We start from the raw sequence: 22,353 nt of genomic DNA, 5'->3' as shown, positions 1-22,353 counted from the left end.
TGAAAACTGGATCTCACATTAAGAAAAGCAAAACAAAAGAGTAATGAATGACACTTTAATATATGACAAATTTTATCTCACTGTTAATTTGATTTCCATTTATTTATTTTGGCAAAGATGTTGGTAGGAGTACAGGTTCAGAAAACTTCTCTTTCAGAAACTCACAGAAACAATAAAATAGAATCATATGTAGAGATGAAAACTTCATTATTTATTGAAACTAAGAAGTACCCCCAAATTTCATGCTACCCAAACCCCCAAATTTTATGCTAGCTCTGGAAATTATTTGCATGATGCAGGACACTACTGGACACAAGCAAAGACAATATTACAACTGTAATAGAACATTGTCACAGACAGTAAATTGAAAAAAAAATTTTTTTTAAAGGATTTTGTGAATCTTCTTCTGTGGTAGAATGAAAAGGTCTGAAATGATGAGCATGCCTCGGGAAAGATAAATACTGCACTACTTGAAGTCATCCCCATCTAATGAGTATGCAATAATAGAAGGGTTGGAGGAAATAGAGATAACTTGTGTTCTCAGCCTCCTGGGTTTCAATTCCAGCGCGATCAGTCTGTAGCCAAAAGAACGTGGCAAGTTGTATAACCTTTCTCTGTTGAAATTTTCTCATCTGTGAAAAGCAATAATAAAAATAATACTTGTTATGATTTAAAAAAAACAAAACAGAACATTGCTGTCGAGTTGATTCTGACTGATGGAGACCAATGTGATACAGAGTTAAACGTTCTATAGAGTTTTCTTGCCTTTAATCATCACAGAAGCAGATTGCTTGAACTTTCTTTCAGGTCCACTGCTGGATGGGCTCAAACTTCCAAACTTTAGGTTAATAGTGAAGCACAAATCATTCGCAGTACCCAGAGACCTCAGGGATTAAACAAATTAATAACTGGAAATTACTTAGAATAGTATGTAGAGATATTCAGTGCTCAATAAATATCCCTACTACTGCTATTAATTTCTGCCTAACGTAGTTCTGAATCCGAGTACTTGGAAAGGTCGCTATGAGTCGGAATCCACTCAATGGGAACGGGTTTGGTTTTTTTGGTTTATGCAAAGTTTGGTTACAAAATAAAATACAATAATGAAATAAAATAAAGAGAAAAAATTTTCAGAACCTAAGAAGAAACCTAGGAAGTCACTGTGGGAGTGGGAACAACCAGATACTACTCTGTGTTTTTGAATTTTAAATCTCTCATAAGGGAACTCAAAAGTTTCTGCTCATTATGAATTTGATAAACTTATGCCTGTAGGTTCAATTCAGCATATCTTCACCTTTATGAAAAAGCAAGAGCAAATAAACAAAGTGAATACCTTCAATAAAACAATTTTTTACAAAGGAATGAAATAAACATTAAATAATATGAAAGTTTATGCTGAAGCATGTTTGTGTATTATGAAAATAAACACAAAAATAATTGTTAACAAAGTGGGTGCATTCATCATATCCAGAATTGACTATAGAAAAATCTGTTGAAATCATTTGCATCTCTTGTAAGAAAAATAAAAAAGGAATAATCATGGGGCGTATGAGAAATATACATGGAACACTTGGACAGAAAAATACCAAGACCAAAAATGAATTAAAAACATTATCAGTCTTAGAATTTATTGCAAAACTCAAAATATATTCAAATAAATATTTGTATCTGAGTTTAACTAATTTAATATTTGAACTATATTTAAAGATGGAGGTACATATATTTTGACCCTGGGTGGATATAATAATCTATATTCACAGATTGCCTCATGAATGCCACATATTGTTGGAGGAGCTTTGTATGTTTCCATCTTTCCAATTCTTTCAACAGTTCCGTGTTAGTGCTATTACCGCTTTTTTGGGATTAGGAAAGAGAACTTAAATGATAATACTAGGAAACCCTTTGGTAATTTCAGTTAGAATTTAAACCCAGATAATATGGTTCCAAAGATGTGTCCTTTAGTACTCTAATGGTCTACCTCTAATACAGCATGTTTTAAAGGTCCTCGGAAATGCTCAGGAAAAAAGAGTAAGAGAAAAAGAAAACTATTTTAAAATGAAAGATACGCTAGAACTGGTGAATAACAGAATAGACAATATGCTGAAACCCCAATCTGTAATTTTAAAGTAAGGCTTAAGGAAATGGAGAAAGCAATATATAAAAATGCTGGCTGAGAAAATCTAAGTATGGAAGACTGATAATGGAAATTCAAGACAGCACTGTCATTCATGAATAAAAGGATACAAGAATAACACCAAAATATTTCCAAGTTATTAAAGAGTAAAACCAGGTTGAAATAAGGAAGTCCTTGAAACTTCCCAAGAAAATTGTCCCAAGAAACACTAATAAAAATTGGCAATATTGAAATATAGTAGATGAATATGTTAGACTTTATAGATAAACACTGACTAATCCTATGGGCATCTTAGCCTCAAAAAAAGTCACTCATGAAGGTGGAAAATTTCAAATTGGCTTTGCTTTTGCTAAAATGAGGTACTGTGTTATAAGACAGCGATTCTATAGCATCTGTGGGGAATGTACGAGATATCCCAAGGATTCTTTACCTAGTTCAGTTACAAATAAAGTGAATCATGACCTTTAATAACAGTATGCAAAAAACTAAATTGAATGGAAACACAGACTTAAATTCCGAGGCTAAACATATGGAAGACTAAACATAAAGATAAGTGTCCTAAGGAAATTTAGGTGCAATCAACCTTATGGAAAATAAAACTGAAAACAACAACAACAACAACAACAATCTGTTGACGTTGAGTTAATTCCGAATCATAGCGACCCTACAGGACAGAGTAGAACTGCCCCAGGGCTTCCAAGGAGGGGCTGGTGGATTGGAACTGCTGACCTTTTGATTAACAGCTAAGCTGTTGGTCACTACGCCACCAGGGCTCCAATGGACGACAAGTACGTGTAAATCATTAAACAAAGGGAACCGCAAATTCAAATTGCCGTGTGATAGCAATATAAACTAACTAGAATTGATGAAATGAAAAGGACTGACAATAAGAAATGTAGGTGTGGTTGTGGAAGAACTGAAACTCTTATGAACTGTTACTGAGTATGAAGAATAGTCAAACTGCTTTGGAAAGCAATTTGGTATTTTTGTACTATTTTACATACCCACAATTTCCATACGACTCAGCTGTTGCACTCAGACTTTTACCAAGCTGTTACACTCAGCCTTTTACCAAGAAACATTAAAATGTAAAACTACACAAAGACCTGTACATACATATTCACAGGAGCTTAATTCATAGTAGCTAAAATGTATAAATAATTCAAATGACCATCAATGGTGATGTATCTTTAAATGGCCCACAACAATAAAGAACTAATGAAGTATTACTACCACAACAACTTGGATGAAAGTTAAGTGAAAGAAACCACATATAAGAGAATACATACCGTAAGTTCCCATTTGTATGAAATTCTAGAACAGATCAGTCTAACGTATAGTGGGGGAAAGTAGTCGTCAGTTGCCTCCAGCCACTTGAGGTAATGATATGGAAGAGAGTGATAGAAATATCCTTTATCTGAATTGTAGAAACGGTTATGTGGGTGTGTGGCACAGTGATTAAGTTCTCGGCTGCTAACTGAAAGGTTGGTGGTTTGAACCCACCAGCTGCTCCACAGGAGAAAGATGTGACAGTCTGCTTCCATAAAGATTACAGCCTTGAAAACCCGATACACGGCAGTTCTGCCTTGTCCTACATGGTCGCTGTGAGTCAAAACAGACTCCAGGGCAACAGGTGTTTTTGGTTATACATTAGTTATAATTCTTAAAATTCTATATTTAAAATGGATGCATTTTATTTAATAGAAAGCAAACTGCAATAAAGTTGATTTTTTAAAAATTAAAGTTACAAAAATAATGAGAAGAAAGAGGCAACGTTTGGGGGAAAAGTTGAGGGAACATTGTTAGCTTAAAAGAGGAGTCTCAGAGTGCACAGAGGAAGATTTTGAGAAAAGAGAAGCATGAGTCAAAGGAAACATCGGATTCCTCCCTCATTTCAGTGACTTTTCAGTGTTTCTCATTATCATAAATATAGATTAATATAAAAACTTCTGATTTGTTCCTAAAATGTTCATTTGGAATTTCACCTACTTATTTACTTAGTGGGCATTCATCTTATTTTTTATATCTGTACTTCTACTGAAAAAGCTGTTGCCATGGAGTTGACTCTGTGTCGACTCTGTGTCGGAGCACCACCGTGCTCCATAGGGCTTTCACTGGTTGATTTTCTAACATAGATTGGCAGGGTTTTCTTTCCAGGCACCTCTGGATGGACTGGAATAGCCAATCTTTCAGTTAGCAGCTGAGCACATTAATCATTTGCATCACCCAGGGACTCCACCTATATTATACCTATATATCTATATCTACATATCTGTATTTGTATGAGTTTATAACTATTCTATATTTATAGACCTTTCTTTGTGAGTATATCATGCCTGTGATTAATACAAACAATGGAAAAATTTGAAAATGTTTTCTTTAATTCATATTCTGTGTTTTACAGAAAAATCCAGATGCCATTCTGTTGAAAAGAAATTTGAAAGTACAAATCATCTTGGACAAAGCTTTGGTATGCAGTAATGACAAATTTTATCATGTCTTCTTTCTGTGTTTAAATTCACTCTGTTCAAAATATGTGTCAGTATAGCAAGACATAAAGAAATGTGGCAAAGTGCCTTAACCTTTTTTTTTTTGGGTAGCCCACATTTATGTATTGATTACATAGAAGCCAGAATAGAATTCTAGCAATAACGTTTAACTTAGAACAGAAGGGTTCTACTAGACTATAATCTACTGGGTTGTAACTAGCTGTAGATATTTGCAGATCTACGCCAAATGTTGTTGAAAACTCTTTTCCTAAATCTATTTTCATTTAAAACAAACTATTTCATTTATTAGTCAGTTGAAAATCCCTGTTATTAAAGATTGTTCCATGCTTTATAATCACTTGAGTTTCTGGTAGGCATTCGGTATTTTAAAGACGGGAAGAATCGTTGATAGGACCATTCATTTGGCTATGGAAATTTTTTATATAATTAGTTTTAACAAAAACTTACGTGCAGCAACCTTTCCGAATCGAATCTGCCCATATCACTGATGTTTTTGCACAGTCTCTTTATGACTATCGCAATGTTCTAGATTTTACTCTAATAGGAAATATTTGGATCTTGTAAGAATTTAATATAAAAATAATAAGAGGAAAGGAAAGATGGGCAAAATAAAAGAAAAAAGCACAAGGAATTTTATTACAAGTCTATAAAAGATGCAGGCGAATCTCTTGTATTTTTACATATACGTATATATAGAGATGTGTTTTTTCACATAGCTTTTTGCTTTATATGTGCTATTTTATAAACCATTTTGCAATGTTTACCATATATTCAATTTAATTTTGATGTTTACATAATGTCTAATAATGTTTTTAACCTAGTTTATTATATTTTATGAGCAAATACACTTTTGGGTTCTTTTAGATTTTTGTTGTTATGTTGGCTTAAACCAGGATCATATGCCTTGGAGTTATGCTCTACCACAAACCACTCACTCCCATACTGTTGTTGTTGTTCCGTGCCATTGAGTTGGTTCCAACTCATAGTGACCTTATGTGAAACAGAGCGAAACACTGCCCGATCCTGGGCCATCCTCATGATCATTATAATGCTTGAGCCCATTGTTGCAGCGACCATGTCAGTCTATCTTGTTGAGGGTCTTCCTCTTTTTCGCTGACCCTCTACTTGACCAAGCATGATGTCCTTCTCCAGGGACTGATTTCCCCTAATAACACGTCCAAAATATGTGAGACATAGTCTTGCCATCCTTGCTTTAAGGAGCATTCTGGTTGTATTTGTTCGTTTTTTTGGCAGTCCATGGTATATTCAATATTTTTCTCCAATACCATAATTCAAAAGCATCAATTCTTCTTCTGTCTTCCTTATTCGTTATCCAGCTTTTGCATACATATGAGGTGATTGAAAACACCATGGTTTGGGTCAGGCACACCTTAGTCTTCAATGTGACATCTTTGCTTTTTAACACTTGAAAGAGGTCTTTTGCAGCAGATTTGCCCAATGCAGTGCGTCTTTTGATTTCTTGACTGCTGCTGCCATGGGTGTTGATTGCAGATCCAAGTAAAATGAAATCCTTGACAACTTCAATCTTTTCTCCATTTATCATGATGTTGCTTATTGGTCCAGTTGTGAGGATTTTTGCTTCCTTTATGTCGAGGTATGATCCATACTGAAGGCCATGGTCTTTGATCTTCATCAGTAAGTGCTTCAAGTCCTCTTTACCTTCAGCAAGCAAGGTTGTGTTATCTGCACAACACAGGTTGTTAATGAGTCTTTCTCCAATTCTGATGCCCCGTTCTAGCTTCTTGCATTATTTTCTCGTGAGGTCACTAAAATGAAATCCATACAACCTATTTTCGTTTCTCCACTTAGCTGTATACCTTCTTCCTATTCTAATAACATTTTCAATGATAAAAGGCCTCATGGAAAGTTAAAAAAATAGTTCTTTATAATATGGTTTGATTAGTATTTTCCCTCCTTTTACATTAAAGCTACATGTTTTTAGTCTTAAAATTTATCTGTGGTAAACAGCATTTTAAAATGAGTCTTTGTTTTCTCTCTATCCACTTGGACAACCCTTGCCTTTTTCACTAGTGTATTTAGCTGATTCGTGTTTCACGAAAGTACTGATAGCCAGGAGTTTAGATTTACGAGCATGTCACTGTGGTGTTCAGTCATGTCCCATTAATTACTTGTTCCTTTGTTCATCCTTTTCTACTTTTGGGTTAACGAGTTCTTTTAGCTTTATTTTTTGTCTCCTTCAGAGGCTTTTTCTCTTATACCTCTCTCTCCTCATCCCAAGTGGTATCTCTAGAGATTCCAATTCTTGTTGTTAGGTGCCATCGAGTTGATTCCAGCTCATAGCGACACTATAGGACAGAATAGATCTTCCCCATAGGGTTTCCAAGGAGTGGCTGGTGGGTTTGAACTGCTGACATTTTAGTGAGCAACCAAGCTCTTAACCACTGTGCCACCAGGCATTCCAATTAGGATTCTTAGTTTATCACAACCGAATTTGAATCCATGTTATACCACTTCATATCTATTTTAGAGCCTAACAACAGTAAAATTTCATTTAACCCCTTTGTGATATTGTTGTAATATATTTTACTTCTCCATGTGTTATAAATGACACAATGAATTATTTTTTAAATCAAACAGTTCTTTGTTACATGAGCTTTAAAGAAATTAAGAAAACAAAAAACACTCATTTTTCTGCCCGTAGTTACCAATTCCAAAGCTCTTCATTGCTTTTCGTAGGACTGTGTTTCTAACCAGTATTACTCTTTAGCCCGTTGATGAATTCTCCTAGTTTTCGCTTATCTGAAATTGTCTTTATTTTACCTTCACTTCTTAAATATTTTATTTTTACATAATTTTTGAATTTCTAGAATATCACTGTGTATGATGTTGTTGTTGTTGTTAGGTGCCGTTGAGTCGGTTCCGACTCATAGCGACCCTATGCACAACAGAAAGAAGCACTGCCTGGACCTGAGCCATCCTTAAAATCATTGTTAGGCTTGAGCTCATTGTTGCAGCCACTGTGTCAATCCACCTCGTTAAGGGTCTTCCTCTTTTCTGCTGACCCTGTACTCTGCCAAGCATGATATCCTTCTCCAGGCACTGATTCCTCCTGACAACATGTGCAAAGTATGTAAGGCACAGTTTCACCATCCTTGCCTCTAAGGAGGGTTCTGTCTGTACTTCTTCTAAGACAGATTTGTTTGTTCTTTTGGCTGTCCGTGGTATTCTTCACCAACACCAAAATTCAAAGGCGTCAATTCTGCTTTGGTCTTCCTTATTCATTGTCCAGCTTTCACATGCATCACTGTGTATATACCTAGAATAAAGACATTATTTTATAAATTATAATAAAGTTATCAACCTGTGTAGATATAACATTGATAAAATATTTTTGTCAAATTTACTGTAACTCAGGTGCAATGTGGTTGCATAATGTGATCTAATTGACACTGTCTTTATATGTGTAGAACCATTTTATGGACTAGTGAAGGTCAATTTATATAAAAGTTTCATATATGTTTGAAATGAATATATAGTCTCTCATTGTTGTGTACAAACTTTTGTATATGTATATTATATCAAACTTTTGTTGGGTTTTTCAAATCCCGTATTTGTTTACTCAGAGAATAGTAGAAATCTTAGTATCGAGATCAGTTTCTCTTTATAATTCAGTTAAATTTTCCTTTATATAATTTTTAAATGTTATTAGTCATAATCAAGTTTAGAATATTTGTATCTTTCTGATGAATATGTTAATGATATCTTCTGATAATAGTTATATTTTATCTTTACCTCTAAGTTTTATTTGTATGAATGTTACTGTAAGAGCTTATTGTCTCATATTATTCCAGTTTGTCTTTTCATTCTTTCATTCTCAGTATATTTATGTTCATATATTTTTAGGGGTTTTTATTTTAATTGACATAGAGTGGATTTTTTACAGCCTTTATCATTTAACTAGAGTTCAGTACATTAATATTTTGTGATTTCTGATTTTTTATTCATTTCTATAATCATATTTTTGCTTTCTGCTATCTTACTTTTTACATATTTAGCCTTGCAGAGATCACCACACATGCTATGTGAGGTAAAAGTGCAATAAGTCAGGTATTTATTGAAATCAGCTTACAGAAACAAAAGTAGCAAGATCTGGACTTCAGAGAGCCATGAAGATCACATCTTTTCCATCTGCATCTGAAACGAGCTCTAATAAGCACTGCATTTTATTTTCTGCCAGCAGTCTTCTGTAGACCTGCTGGAGATTGCTGAAGATCACAGGCTGCTTCTCTTTAGGGTTTCAGTACACACTTAGGATTTCAGAGAAAGTATTATGACTTTGTTCCCTTGAATGAGACCATATTCATTAAATTGCTCATTATTATTATACTCACAGCTCTGTGTTTCCAAAGTACATTTTTTATCCAAGTACATAGTTATGTTGATTTATTATAAAGAAGACAAAAAATAGGAGCATACTGTAATAGATAAAATAGGCTTCAGAGTTAGTTAGAAATGCATTTAAGTCCTGGTTAATATCTTTACTGGCTATAGAATTCTGGAACCTTAACTCTTTTTTACCATTGATTTCTGTATCTGTAAGAAGGAAACTATCTCATTCTAATATTGTTGATTAATATGTAAAGTCTCTAAGATATGCCTAAAGTTTAATAAACCCTTGACAAATCTTAATTCCACTTTAGCCTCTTCACTTGAGGACTGCGCCATTGTGATATTTTGTATTCATTTCGATCATGGTAGTTCAATCATTTTCACTAATGATTAAGAATGAAAATTTGCCTTTCAGTATGATTATATGGGCTCTGATGTGGCAATTGCAGAAGAGAAAGTTGTCCAGATGTTTGGTCTTATCAACACTGTAAGTACTTATATTTCAAATTAAAATAAAAATATTCTTATTAAAGATATAGTAACATTGTTTATATAAAAAATTTTTCATTTTCATAAAAAGTATAGTCCTACCAACTAGTTTCATCCACCAATGGAGTACTCTCTGAAAAAAAATAGTGAGTTGAATATATTTACATTATGTATAAAAAGAGATGTAATATTCGTAGCTACCCAGAACTGAATCATGTATCTTCTATTTTCAGATGTTTTCTCAGTTGAAAGTGACTGTTAGGTTATCTTCCTTGGAGCTCTGGTCAGATAAAAATAAGATTTCAACAAATGGTGATCCTAATGATATACTGCAAAGGTTTTTGGCATGGAAAGAAGCATATTTGGTTCAAAGGCCTCATGATATGGCATACTTGTTAATGTAAGCCCTTTATTCTGCATTGATATAAGGTCTATCAGCTTATTTGATATGTTAGCTATCAAAATTACATGTATGATTTATTATGTAAGATGGTAAACACCTTAAAAAAAGAATGTACAAAAACTCTGTGTTGGAAATATGCAAAATATAAAATTTGGTATCGATGAAAGATATTAAATCATGCAAAGCATGATTTATTTTTAAAGAATGGGCTGTTTACCTATGGAAACGTAGTGATGAGCTGGAAAGTACAGAAAACCTTGGAATAAACCTGGGCCAGCTATGATTTTCACAGTTTCTCTCAGAGGTAAATAATTGAAACCGTCATTTTAGTATTAAATGCAAATTAGATAACAGAATGCAATAATTGCACATAATTTTGATTTGGTTGCAACACAAAACATTAAAATAGTTCACACCTGAAATGGACTAGTTTACTATCATCGTGGTCACCAGAAATATTGACTTAAAATGTAGCTGTTTCACTGGTTGTTCTGTATCTTTTAAGTCTTTATATAGATTCTCGGAAACCCTGGTGGCGTAGTGGTTAAGTGCTACGGCTGCTAACCAAAGGGTCGGCAGTTCAAATCTGCCAGGCGCTCCTTGGAAACTCTATGGGGCAGTTCTACTCTGTCCCATAGGGTTGCTAGGAGTCGGAATCAACTTGACGGCACTGGGTTTTGGTTTTTTGGTATGTAGATTCTCATACTAAATTGATTATTTTAAATGCTAAAAGCAAAAACACAGTTCTAAACATTTTAAGCAATACATAAAAGTTTAGAAATCTGTTAGCTTTTTTTGTGGAAGTTTTGGGGATTCAGGAGGAACAGTAACTAAGGACTAAACTGCTGTGAGGACAATTCTGATACCCTGTCGCTCTTCTTAGTGAGTCCACTTTATATTCTGTGGCCTTCTCTCCTTCTCCCCAATCCAAACGTTTAATACAGTTTTTGGGTTCACTTTAATGCAATCCATGGCAGTTAGCACATCTTGATTTTAGCTGTTAGAGTTGTGTCCTTCCAGTGTTGACAACAGAGGTGATGAATTATGGGGAGGATTAGATACTGCTGGGCTTAGGCGTGCGTATCTCATAATGTGCAGGGCTTAGGTGTGTGTATCTTATAATGCTAAAGTAGCCTTCAGAGTGTATATTCATAGGAACTAAGGAATATTACCCAAATGCAAAATGATTGAAAGCATAAGACATAATATTTATACTTTAAAATGAGTGTGGCCTTATTGAAGAATTCAGTTTTAAAATGTTATTAAATTATTGATAATTTAAAATTCGTTTACCCACCAGAGTAATTTTTTTTTTTTTTAATTTAGTTACAGGGACTATCCTAATTACGTAGGAGCAACATATCATGGAGTGGCATGCAATCCAAAATTGGCAGCAGGAATTGCTCTGGTATGTATTTTTTACCCCATCTTTTCAGTAATTATGTCACATTTTGAAAGTTAATGTACACATTAGGGGACCAAAGTACATACAGTGTACCCCTAATGCTCTTTTACCAAATATTTTATTTTGTTTTGAAACTGAAGTATTAGTTTTCTCTCTCTTTTTTTTTTTTTAATTTTGGTAAATATGTGGGTAAGAAAACATTCGCCATGACATTCGTCATGTGTACAATTTAGTGATAGTGATGGTGTTCATCGTATTACGCAACCATCACCATATTCCATTTCTAATTTTTTCCGTCATCCTTAACAGATCCGTGTGTCCTAAGCAGTCCTTTTTTCCCCTTCCTCCTGGCCACCACTGGTTGTTGTTGTTGTTAGGTGTTGGTAAGTTTGCTCCAACTCATCGCGACCCTGTGCAAAACAGAACTAAACATTTCCCTGTTGTGTGCCATCCACACAGTAGTTTCTATATTTAGTCCATTGTTTCAGCTACCGCGTCAATCCACCTCATTGTGGGTCTCCATCTTTTTCACTGACCCTCTGCTTTTTCTCCAGGGATTGGTCCCTTCTAATAACATGTCCAAAGTAAGTGAGACAAAGTCTTCCCATCCTTGCCACTAAGTATTATTCAGTACTTCCTCCAAGATTGAGTTGTTTTTCTGCAGTCCATGGTATATTCAGCATCCTTGGCCAATACCACAATTCCGAAGTATCAATTCTCCTTGATCCACTTTTTTTCATTGTCTAGCTTTTGCATGCATATGAAGTGATTGAAAAGACCATGGTTTGAGTCAGGTGTACCTTAATCATCAAAGTGACATCTTTACTTTTTAAGATTTTAAAGGGTTCTCTTGCCGAGGATTTGTCCACCGTAAAATACTATTTAATTTCTTGGTTGTTGCTTCTATGGGCGTTGATTGTTTATCGAAGTAGAATGAAACCCTTCATAATTTCAATTTCATTGCCATTTATCATGATTTTTTTTATGAGCTAAGTTGTGAGGATTTTCATTTTCTTCACGTTCAAGTGTAATCCATACTCAAGGCTGTAGTCTTTTAGAGTCATCCGTCAGTAAGTGTTACACGTCGTCTTCATTTTTGGAAAGCAAAGTTGTGTCATCTGCATGTCGCAGGCTGTTAGTGAGTCTTCTTCCAATTCTGATGCTGTGTTCTTTGTATAGTACCGCTGCTCGGATTATTTCTCATCGTACAGAATGTATAAGTAAGGTGGAAGGAAACAACCCTGCTGCACATCTTTTCCAACTTTAAACTATCCAGGATCACCTTCTTCTGTTCAAATGACGGCCTCTTGATCTATGTACAGGTGCCATATGAGCACATTTCAGTGTTCTGGAATTCCCATTCTTCGTAATGTTATCCATAATTTGTTATGACCCACGCAGTCCGATGCCTTTGTGTAGTCAATAAAACAGAGGGAAACGTCTTTCTGGTATTCTCTGCTTTCAGCCAAGATCCATCTGACATCAGCAGTGATATCCCTTGGTCCTTGTCCTCTTTTAAATTCTGCTTGGACTTTTGGAAGTACCTTGTTGGCTGCAGTCATTTTTTAAATTGTGGTTGGAGTCATGCAAAACGTTGCTAGCACACGATATTAATGATGGAGTGCATTAATTTTCACTTTCTGTTTAATCGCCTTTCTTTGTAACGGGCATGGATATGCATCTTTTCCAGTCAGTTTACTATGTAGCAGTCTTCCACATTTCTGGAGGTAAGTGAGTCAGTGCTTTCAGCGTTGCATTCATTTATTGAAGTATCTCAATTGGTGTTCTTTCAATTCCTGGAGCCTTGTTTTTGGCCAGTGCATTTAGGGTGCCTTGAACTTCTTCCTTCAGTACCAGTGGTTCTTGATTATGTGGTTGACATTGACCACTTATTTTTGATACAGTGAGTCTGCATCCCTTCCATGTTCTTTGATGCTTCGATGATTCGCTTGATGAGTAACTTTGGGTCTGTATACATTTGCTGTTCAAGATATTTCATTTTTTTTTTTACCATCATACAATATTTATCTCTTTGTGCCTGAATTATTTCCCTCAGCGTGATGCTTTAAAGGTTGTTCCATGTAGTAACATGTGTCAGGAGTTCATTTTTCTTTACGGTTGAGTAATACTCTGTTATATGTATATACTACATCTTGTCTACCCACTTGTCTGTTGATGGACATTTAGGTTGTGTTACCTTTTGATTGTTGTGAATAGTGTTGCAGTGAACATTGGTGGATATGTATCTGTTCAAGGCTCTTCTTCATACCTAGGAGTGGAATTTCTATATCATATGGTAATTCTGTGGTTAACTTTTTGAGAAGCCACCAGGCTGTTTTCTGCAGTGGCTTTACTATGTTCAATCCCACCATCAATGGATGAGAGTTTTAATATCTCCATAGCCTTGCCAACACCTGTTGTTTTTGTTTTAAAATCATGGCCTTATTAGTGGGCATGAAGTGCTACCTCATTGTGGTTTCGATTTCCATTTTCCTAATGGCTAATGATGTTGGAAGCCCTGATTGCTCACTGGTTAAGAGCTGTGCTGCTAACCAAAAGGTCGACAATTCCAGTCAACCAGGCGCTCAATAGAAACCCTATGGGGCGGTTATACTCTGTCCTGTAGGGTCGCTATAAGTCAGAATTGACTCGACAGCAGTGGGTTTGTTTTTTGGTTTAATGATGTTGAGCATCTTTTTATGTGCTTGCTTTTCTTTTGCATATCTTATTTAGCAAAATGTCTATTCATGTTGTTTGCTCATTTCTGATTTGGTGTTTGTCTTTTATTGTTTAGTTGTAGGAGTTTTTATATATTCTGAATATTAAACCCTTATCAGATAAATGATTCCCCCAATTTTTTTCCCAATCTGTATGTTGTCTCTTCACTTTGTTAATAAAGGCCTTTGGTGTACAAAAGGTTTTTAATTTTGATGAAGTCCTATTTACCTATTTTGTCTTTTATTGCTTATGCTTTTGGTGTCATAGCTAGTTGTTGAAAACTATATCCCAAAGCATTACCCCTATGTTTTCTTCTAAGATTTTTTTCTTTTTGTAGGTCTGACTTTTAGGTCTGATCTGTTTTAAGTTAGTTTTCTTATGTGAGGTGAGGTTTATGTCCAACTTCAATATTTTGCATATGGAAAACCCAGTTGTCCCAGCACCATTTTTAAAGAGACTATTTTTCCCCCATTGGATAGATTCAGTACCCTTGTTGAAGATCAGTCCATCACAGATGTGCATGCTTTTCTCTGGACTCTCAACTCTGTTCTATTGATCTATATGTCTATCGCTGTATCAGTATCAAACCGTTTAGATTTGTGCAGCTTTGCAATATGTTTTGAGATCAGGAAGTGTAAGCCCCTACATTTGTTTTCCTTTTTCAAGAAGGCTCTTGATATCTTGATGGGTATTTCATTGAAGGTGTGATAGATTGCTTTAGATAGCATTGTCATCTTGACAATATTAAGTCATTTGATATGGGCACGGAATGTCCTTTCCTTTATTTATATTTTCTTTGATTTCTTTTAGTGGTGTTTTATATTTTTCAGTGTATACATTTTTCACCTCCCTGGCTAAATTTATTCCAATATATTTTATTCTTTTAGGTAGTATTGTAAATGGAGTTTTTTCCTTAATTTCCTTTTCAGATTACTCATTAATGATTATAAAATTCCATGTGATTTTTTACATGTTAACCTTTTATTCTGCCACTTTGCTGAGTTGACTTCTTTGCTTTAATAGCTTTCTTGTGGATTCTTGGTGGTCTTTTATATACACGATGATACAATTTACAAAAAGGAATAATTTTAATTATTTCTTCCTGATTTAGGTTCTTTCTTTTTTTTTTCATGACCAACTGCTGTGACTAGAACTTCTAGTACAATATTGATTAACAATAGTGAGAGCAAGCAGGCTTGCCTTGTTCCTGATCTTAAAGGGATGATGTTAGCTCTAGGCTTTTCATAAATACCGCTTATCGTTTTGAGCAATTTTCCTCCTATTCCTATATTGTTGAGTGTTTTTGTCATGAAAGCGTGCTGGATTTTGTCAAAAGCCTTGGTTTAAATAGATGAGAACATGTAGATTTTTCCTTTGTTCTATTAATGTGACGTATTACATAATTTAATTTTCTAATGTTGGACCAGCATTGTATTTCTGGGATAAATATCACCTGATCATTGTGTATAGTCCTCTTTACTATGCTTTGGGAATGAGTGTGGCAGCATTTTGTTGAGGATTTTTGCATCTGTAGTCATAAGGAATATTGGTCTGTAATATTTTTTTCTTGTAGTTTCTTTGCCCTGGTGGCTCAGTGGTTGAGAGGTATGGCTACTAACTAAAAGGTTGGCAGTTTGAATCCACCTTCCACTCCTTGGAAACCCTATGGGCAGTTCTACTCTGTCTCCTACGGTTGCTGTGAGATGGAATCGACTTGATGGCAGTGGGTTTTTATCTTTGTCTGGTTTTGGTATCAGGGTAATTCTAGCCTTGTAAAATGAGAAGGAGTGTTCCCTCCTGTTATTTATTTTTGGAGAAGTTTAAGAAAGATTCAAGTCACTTCTTCTAAGAAAGTTTTGTAGGATTTCCCAGTGAAGCCACCTGTTCATGGACTTTTTGTTGTTATTTTGGGAGGTTTTTGATGATTGTGTAGTATCTTCACTTGTTACAGGTCTGTTGAAATACTCTATTTCTTTTTGAGTCAATGTGTGAAGTTTATGTATTTAAAGAATTTGTCCATTTCATCAAGATTATCTTATTTGTTGACATAAAATTACACATGGTATTCTCTTACAAACATTTTTATTTCTATTGTGTCAGTTGTACTGCGCCCACTTGGTTTCTGATTTTAGATATTTACACCTTCTGTCCGTTTTTCTTTGTCAGTCTAGCTAAAGCTTTGTTGATTTTATTGATCTTTTCAAGAATCAACTTCATGCTTCATGGCATTTTTCTATTCTCTAATTTATTTATCTTTGATCTTTTTTATCTACTTCTTTCTGGTTGCTTTGGGTTTGGTTTTCTAATATTTAATAGTTCCTCAATTTTTTTTTGTTTGGGTTATTGATTTTGATCTCTCTTCTTTTGTTAATATAAATATTTTGCTATGAATTTCCCTATGAGGACTGGTTTTGCCATGTCCTATGTGTTTTGATATGTTGTGCTTTCATTTTAGTTTGAGTCTAAATATTTTCTGATTTCTTCCCTTTCTCATTGGTTGTTTAGTAGTGTGTTGTTTAATATTCTTATGTTGATGATTTTTCACTTTTCTCTCTATTATTAATTTATAATTTCATACCATTGTGGTTGGTGGATGTATTTTATAGTGTTTCATTTTTAAAAAATTTTTTGAGATTTGCTTTGTTTTCTAGCACGTCATCTGTCCTGGAGAATGATCCATGTGCACTGGAGAGAAAGTATACAGTGCTTTTGTTGGGAGAAATGTTCTCTATATGTCTGTTAGGTTTAGTTGTTTTATAGCATCATTTAGGTCTTCTATTTACTTATCGACCTGTGTCCTTGGCCTCCGGAGGGTCTCTTGTAGGTAGCATATATTTGAGTCATGATTTTGTAATCCATCCTGCCACTGTCTGCCTTTTGATTGAAGCATCTAGTCCACTTACAATCACTTTAATTGCTGATAAATAAGAACCTACTTCTGCCATGTTGTTGTCTGACTTTTACATTTCTTATGCTTTCTGTTACCCTAACTAACTCTAATGCTAACAACTTTTTATTATTTTTTGTTTCTGTGCGTGTGTGTGTGGGAGCCATTTTGATTCACATCTCCATTCCTTTAGTGTGTATTTTTTAGATATTTTCTTTGTGGTTACCATAAATATTACATTTAACATCTTGTTTTTGTAACAACTTGGGTTAAATTGAAACCAGCTTATCTTCAGAACAATACAGAAACTTTATACCCATGCATATTTTTGGTTTAAGCTTTAGGGATTACCTCAGGGCAGTAGTTCCAGGGGTCATCCAGCCTTATTGGCTCCAGAAAGTCTGTATTACAGGATAATTTGAAATTGTGTTCCACATTTTTCTTCCTTTTAATTAAGATTCTTCTGTGGAATCTTTGATCAAAATGTTTAGTAGTGGTAACAGGGCACTATCCAGTTCTCTCCTTCTGCTGCTGCTCTAGTCAAATAGAGAACAGTTTTTGTACAATGGATGGCTGCTTATGATCTTTTAAGACCATAAGGACAATGCAATGAGCTAGGAAGTAGAGCATAAACAGTAAAAAGAACCCTAGGCCAGTAGACTTGGTGTCCTTTGGAATGATGACCTTAAGCTTCCAACCCTAGAAAACGAATCCCATGAGATGTTTCATTGTACATAAGCAGCATCAGCAGCTGCTTATTTTTTTTTGTTGCTGTTATTCTAAAATATATATAAAACACAGCATTTGCCATTTTATCTTTTTGCAGGTGTACAGCTTAGTGATATCAACTACATTAATCAAGTTGTACAAACATTACCCTTAATCAATGCTAAATTTACTATTACTGGAACCAGAAACTCATTTGTTTCCCAAAAAATGGCTCCCTCTCTCCCCATCCCTCCTGCCCCTAGTAGCCACTGATAAACTTTGGTCTCTGTATATTTGCCTATTCTTGTCATTTCATATAAGTGAGATCATATAATATTTATCTTTTGGGGATTGACTGATTTCATTCAGCAGAATATTTTCAAGGTTCATCTGTGGAGTAGCTTATATCAGGACTTCATTTCTCTTTATGACTGAGTAGTATTCCATTGTATATGTACCACATTTTATTTATTCTTTCATCTGTTGGCTGAACATTTAAGTTGCCTATTGTGAACTGTGCTGCAATGAACATTGGTGTACATATGTCTATTGGGGTCACTACTTTTACTTCTTGACTAAATACCTAGGAGTGGGATTTCTGGGTCATACGGCATTCTATTTTTATTTGTTTCAGGAACCACCACACTCTCTCCTGCAATGAGTGTACCATTTTACATTCCGATTTCTCCACATTCTCACATCTTTGCCTACCTTTTTAAAAAAATCTTATCCATCCTTGTGGGATTTATCTCATTGTGGTTTTGATTGATGACTAAAGATGTTGAGCATCTTTTCATGTATTTTTGGCCATTTGAATATCCTCACTGGAGAAATGTCTCTTCAAGTCCTTTATCTATTTGTCGATTGGATTCTTTCTTTTTTTTTTGGTCAGTTTGTAGAAGTTTTATGTATGTTTTGATATTAGACTCTTATTTGACATGTTTTCCAAAAATATCTTCTCACTCTGTAGGTTGTCTTTTTGCTTTTTTGATAAAGTTCTTAGATGAACGAAATTACTTAATTTTAATGAGGTCTCATTTATATATTTTGTTTTTTGCTGTTCATGCTTTTGTTAGTATGTCAGATAGTCCATCATTAAAAGGTAGGCCCAACAGCCATACCTGTGCATTTTCTTCTAATAATTTTATGTTTTTGTTTTCACATTTAGATCCTTAATCCATTTTGAATTGGTTTTTATGTATGGTGTGAGACATGGATTCTGATTTATTCTTCTGCATGTGGAAATCCAATTTTTCCAGCACCATTTATTGGAGATGCTCTTCCTTCCCGATTGAATGGTCTTAGTTATCTAGTGCTGCTACAACAGAAATACAAGTGGATGGCTTTAACAAAGAGAAATTTATTTTCTCACAGTCTAGTAGGCTAGAAGTCCAAATTCAGGGCATCAGCTCCAGGGGAAGACCTTCTCTCTGTCGGCTCTGGAGAAAGGTCCTTGTCATCAGTCTTCCCCTGGGCTAGGAGCTTCTCCATGTAGGAACCCTGGTTCCAAAGGACATGCTCTGCTCCTGGCGCTGCTTTGTTGATGGTATGAGGTCCCTGACCCTCTGCTTGTGTCTTTCTTTTATATCTCAAAGGAGATTGGCTCAAGACACAATCCAATCTTGTAGATTGAGTCCTGCCTCATTAATGTAACTCCTGCCTATCCCACCTCCTTAACATCATTGAGGTAAGATTTACAACACATAGGAAAATCACATTGGATGACAAAATGGTGGACAATCACAGAACACTGGGAATCATGGCCTAGCCAAATTGATACATATATTTTGGGGGGAACCAATTCAATCCATGACAGCATCCTTGTAAAAAGATCTGTTGACCATGGATGTGTGGGTTTATTTCTGTTCTCTTAATTATATTCCATTGGTCTGTGTGTCTGTTGTTAAACCACTTCCAGGCTGTTTTTATTACTGTAGCTGTGTAGTATGTTTTAAAGTCAGAAAGTGTGAGTCCTCCTACTTTATTCTTCTCTTTCAACATTGCATTAGCTGTTTCAGGGCCTCTTGCCATTCCATACGAAATTGAAGATTGATGTTTCTATTTTTGTAAAGAAGGGTTCTGGAAATTTGATCTGTAAATTTCTTTGGGTAATATTGATATCTTAACAGCATTAGAGAAGCCCCGGTGGTGCAGTGGTTAAGTGCTTGCTGCTAACCAGAATATCAACAGTTCAAATCCACCAACTGCTCCACGGGAGAAAGATGTGGTAGTTTGCTCCCATAAAGATTTCCAGCCTCAGAAATCTTCTGGGGCAGTTCTACTCTGTCCGGTAAGGTCTCTATGAGTCAGAATCGACTCGATGGCAGTGGGTTAACAATATCAAGTCTCCGAGTCTGTGAACATGGACTGTCTTTCCATTTATTTAGGTCTTCTTTAATCTCTTTCAAGGGTGTTTTATAGTTTTCATTGTATATGTCTTTCATATCCCTGGTTAAATTATTCCTGCTGTTGTTGTTGTTAAGTGCCGCCGAGTCAGTTCCAACTCGTATGTACAATAGAACAAAATACTGCCTGGTCTGGCACCATTCTCACAAGTGTTGCTGTGTTTGAGTCCAACATTTTTGCTTGTTGACCTCATATCGTGCAATGTTGCTAAATTCCTGTATTAGATCTATATGCTTCCTTGTGAATTCTTTGAGTTTTATATATAAGATCATGCCATCTGTGATTAGAGATAATTTTATTTTTTCTGTTCCAATTTGGATACCGTTAATTTTTTTCTTAACCTTATTGCTCTAGCTAGAACTTTTAATACAATATTTAATAGCAGTCATGAAAGCAGGCATCCTTATCTTGTTCCTGATTTCAAGGGGAAAGCTCTCACTCTTTGTTTTATAACTATAAATGCTGTTTTTTTTTTTTTTTTTTAAATAAATGCCCTTAATCATATTGTAGAACTTCCCTTTTATTCCTGTCTCTTTGAGGGTTCATCAAGAAAGGGTCTTAGATTTTATCAAATGCCTTTTCTGCATCAGTAGAGATTATCATGTGGTTCTTTTCATTTTTTCTATTAATGTCATGTATTACATTGATAGATTTTCTAATGGTGAGTCCTCCTTGCATTACTGGAAAAAAATTCCACTTGGCCATCATGTGTGACTGGTGTGTTGCTGTGACTGGTGTTTGACATGGTATGCTGCTGGATTCTGTTTACTAGTTTTTTGTTGAGAATTTTGCATCCATCTGCATAAGGGATATTAGTCTGTAGTTGACTTTTCTTGTTGTGGCTTTCTACGGTGTTGGTTTCAGGGTAATGCTGGCTTCAAAAAAGAGTTAGAGAACATTCCTTCCTCCTCTACATTTTGGAATAGTGTGTACAGAGTTGGTGTCAGTTCTTCGAATGTTTGGTTGAATGCCCCACTAAAGCCATTTGGTCCAGGACTTTTTTTTATTGTTGTTGGAAGTCCTTTTATTACTGATTAAATCTTTTCACTTGTTATGGGTCTGTTGGGATTTTCTTTAAGGTAGGTTGTATGCATCCAAGAATTTGTTCATTTCATCTAAGTTATCAGGTTATTGGTATATAGTTGGTCATAGCACTCTGTTATGATTTCTTTTGTCTCCACTTTCATTTCTTACTTGGGTTATTTGCTATTTGCTTTGTCAGTCTAGAAAAGGGTTATCAATTTTATTGATCTTTTCAAAGAGCCAATTTCTGGTTTTGTTGATGCTCTCTCTATTGTTTTTCTGTTTGCCATTTCATTTATTTCTGCTCTGATCTTTGTTATTCCCTTTCTTTTGGTAGATTTAGGCATAGTTTGCTCTTTTTTGTAGTTCCTCTAGTTGTAGAGTTAGACATTTGATTTGAGATCTTTCTACTTTTTTTAACGTAAGCATTTATTGCTACGATTTTCCCTTTGAGGACTGCCATCACTGCATCCCCAGTCAGTTTTGGTATGTTGTATTTTCATGTTTGTTCACTTCCAAGTATTTTTTCATTTCTCTTGATTCCTTCCTTGACCCCTTGGTTGTTCAAACCAAAAAGTAAAACCCATTTTTATCAAGTCGATTCTGACTCAGTGACCCTATAGGGCAGAGTAGAACTGCCCCATAGGGTTTTCAAGGAGTGACTGGTTAATTCAAAATGCAGACCTTTGGTTAGCAGCCATAGCTCTTTACCACTGTGCCACCAGGGCTCCACTGGCTGTTTAGTAATGTGCTGTTTAATTTCCACATGTTTATCTGTTTTCCAGTTTTATTAATTTGTAGTGTTATTCCATTGTGGTTGTAGTAGATGCTTTGTATGTTTTCAATCTTTTTAAACTTATTGAAACTTGTGTTTTGACATAGTATGTGGTCAATCCTATAGAATGACCCATGTACACTGGAGTAAAATATGTGTTGTTCTGTTGTTAGATGCAGTGTTCTATATATGTTATGTCTAACTGGTTTATGGTATTTTTCAGTTCCTTTATTTCATTATTAATCTTCTTGCTAGATATTCTGTCCAGTATTGAAAGTGGTGCATTAAAAACCAAACCGAACTCATTGCCTTTGAGTTGATCCTATGTCCCCAAATATTATTGTGGAGTTGTCTATTAATCCATTCAGTTCTGTCAGTATTTGCTTCAGATATTTTGAGGTACTGATGTCAGGTGGGAGAAAGATGTGGCAGTGTGCTTCTGTAAAAACGACAGTCTTGGAAAACCTATTGGGCAGGTCTTCTCTGTCCTACAGGGTTGCTATAGGGTCGCTATTATTTGGTAC

At 35.1% G+C, this 22,353-nt stretch overlaps 1 protein-coding gene across 1 annotated transcript in view; it reads left to right on the top strand.

Annotated features, from left to right (window-relative positions):
- LOC100673096 (A disintegrin and metallopeptidase domain 3-like) overlaps positions 1-22,353 on the top strand; it is a 150,932-nt gene that overhangs the window by 7,343 nt on the left and 121,236 nt on the right. The window contains exons 5-8 of the mRNA XM_064271940.1: positions 4,539-4,604; positions 9,431-9,502; positions 9,738-9,904; positions 11,234-11,315. Coding sequence (XP_064128010.1) covers positions 4,539-4,604; positions 9,431-9,502; positions 9,738-9,904; positions 11,234-11,315 — 387 coding nt within the window. The remainder of the gene's footprint in view (positions 1-4,538; positions 4,605-9,430; positions 9,503-9,737; positions 9,905-11,233; positions 11,316-22,353) is intronic.

The sequence above is a fragment of the Loxodonta africana genome, chromosome 19, assembly GCF_030014295.1.
Source record: "Loxodonta africana isolate mLoxAfr1 chromosome 19, mLoxAfr1.hap2, whole genome shotgun sequence".
In the NCBI taxonomy this organism is placed as follows: domain Eukaryota; kingdom Metazoa; phylum Chordata; class Mammalia; order Proboscidea; family Elephantidae; genus Loxodonta; species Loxodonta africana.
The sequence above is the reverse complement of the archived record's forward strand: the minus strand, read 5'-3'. Positions and strand labels throughout refer to the sequence as shown.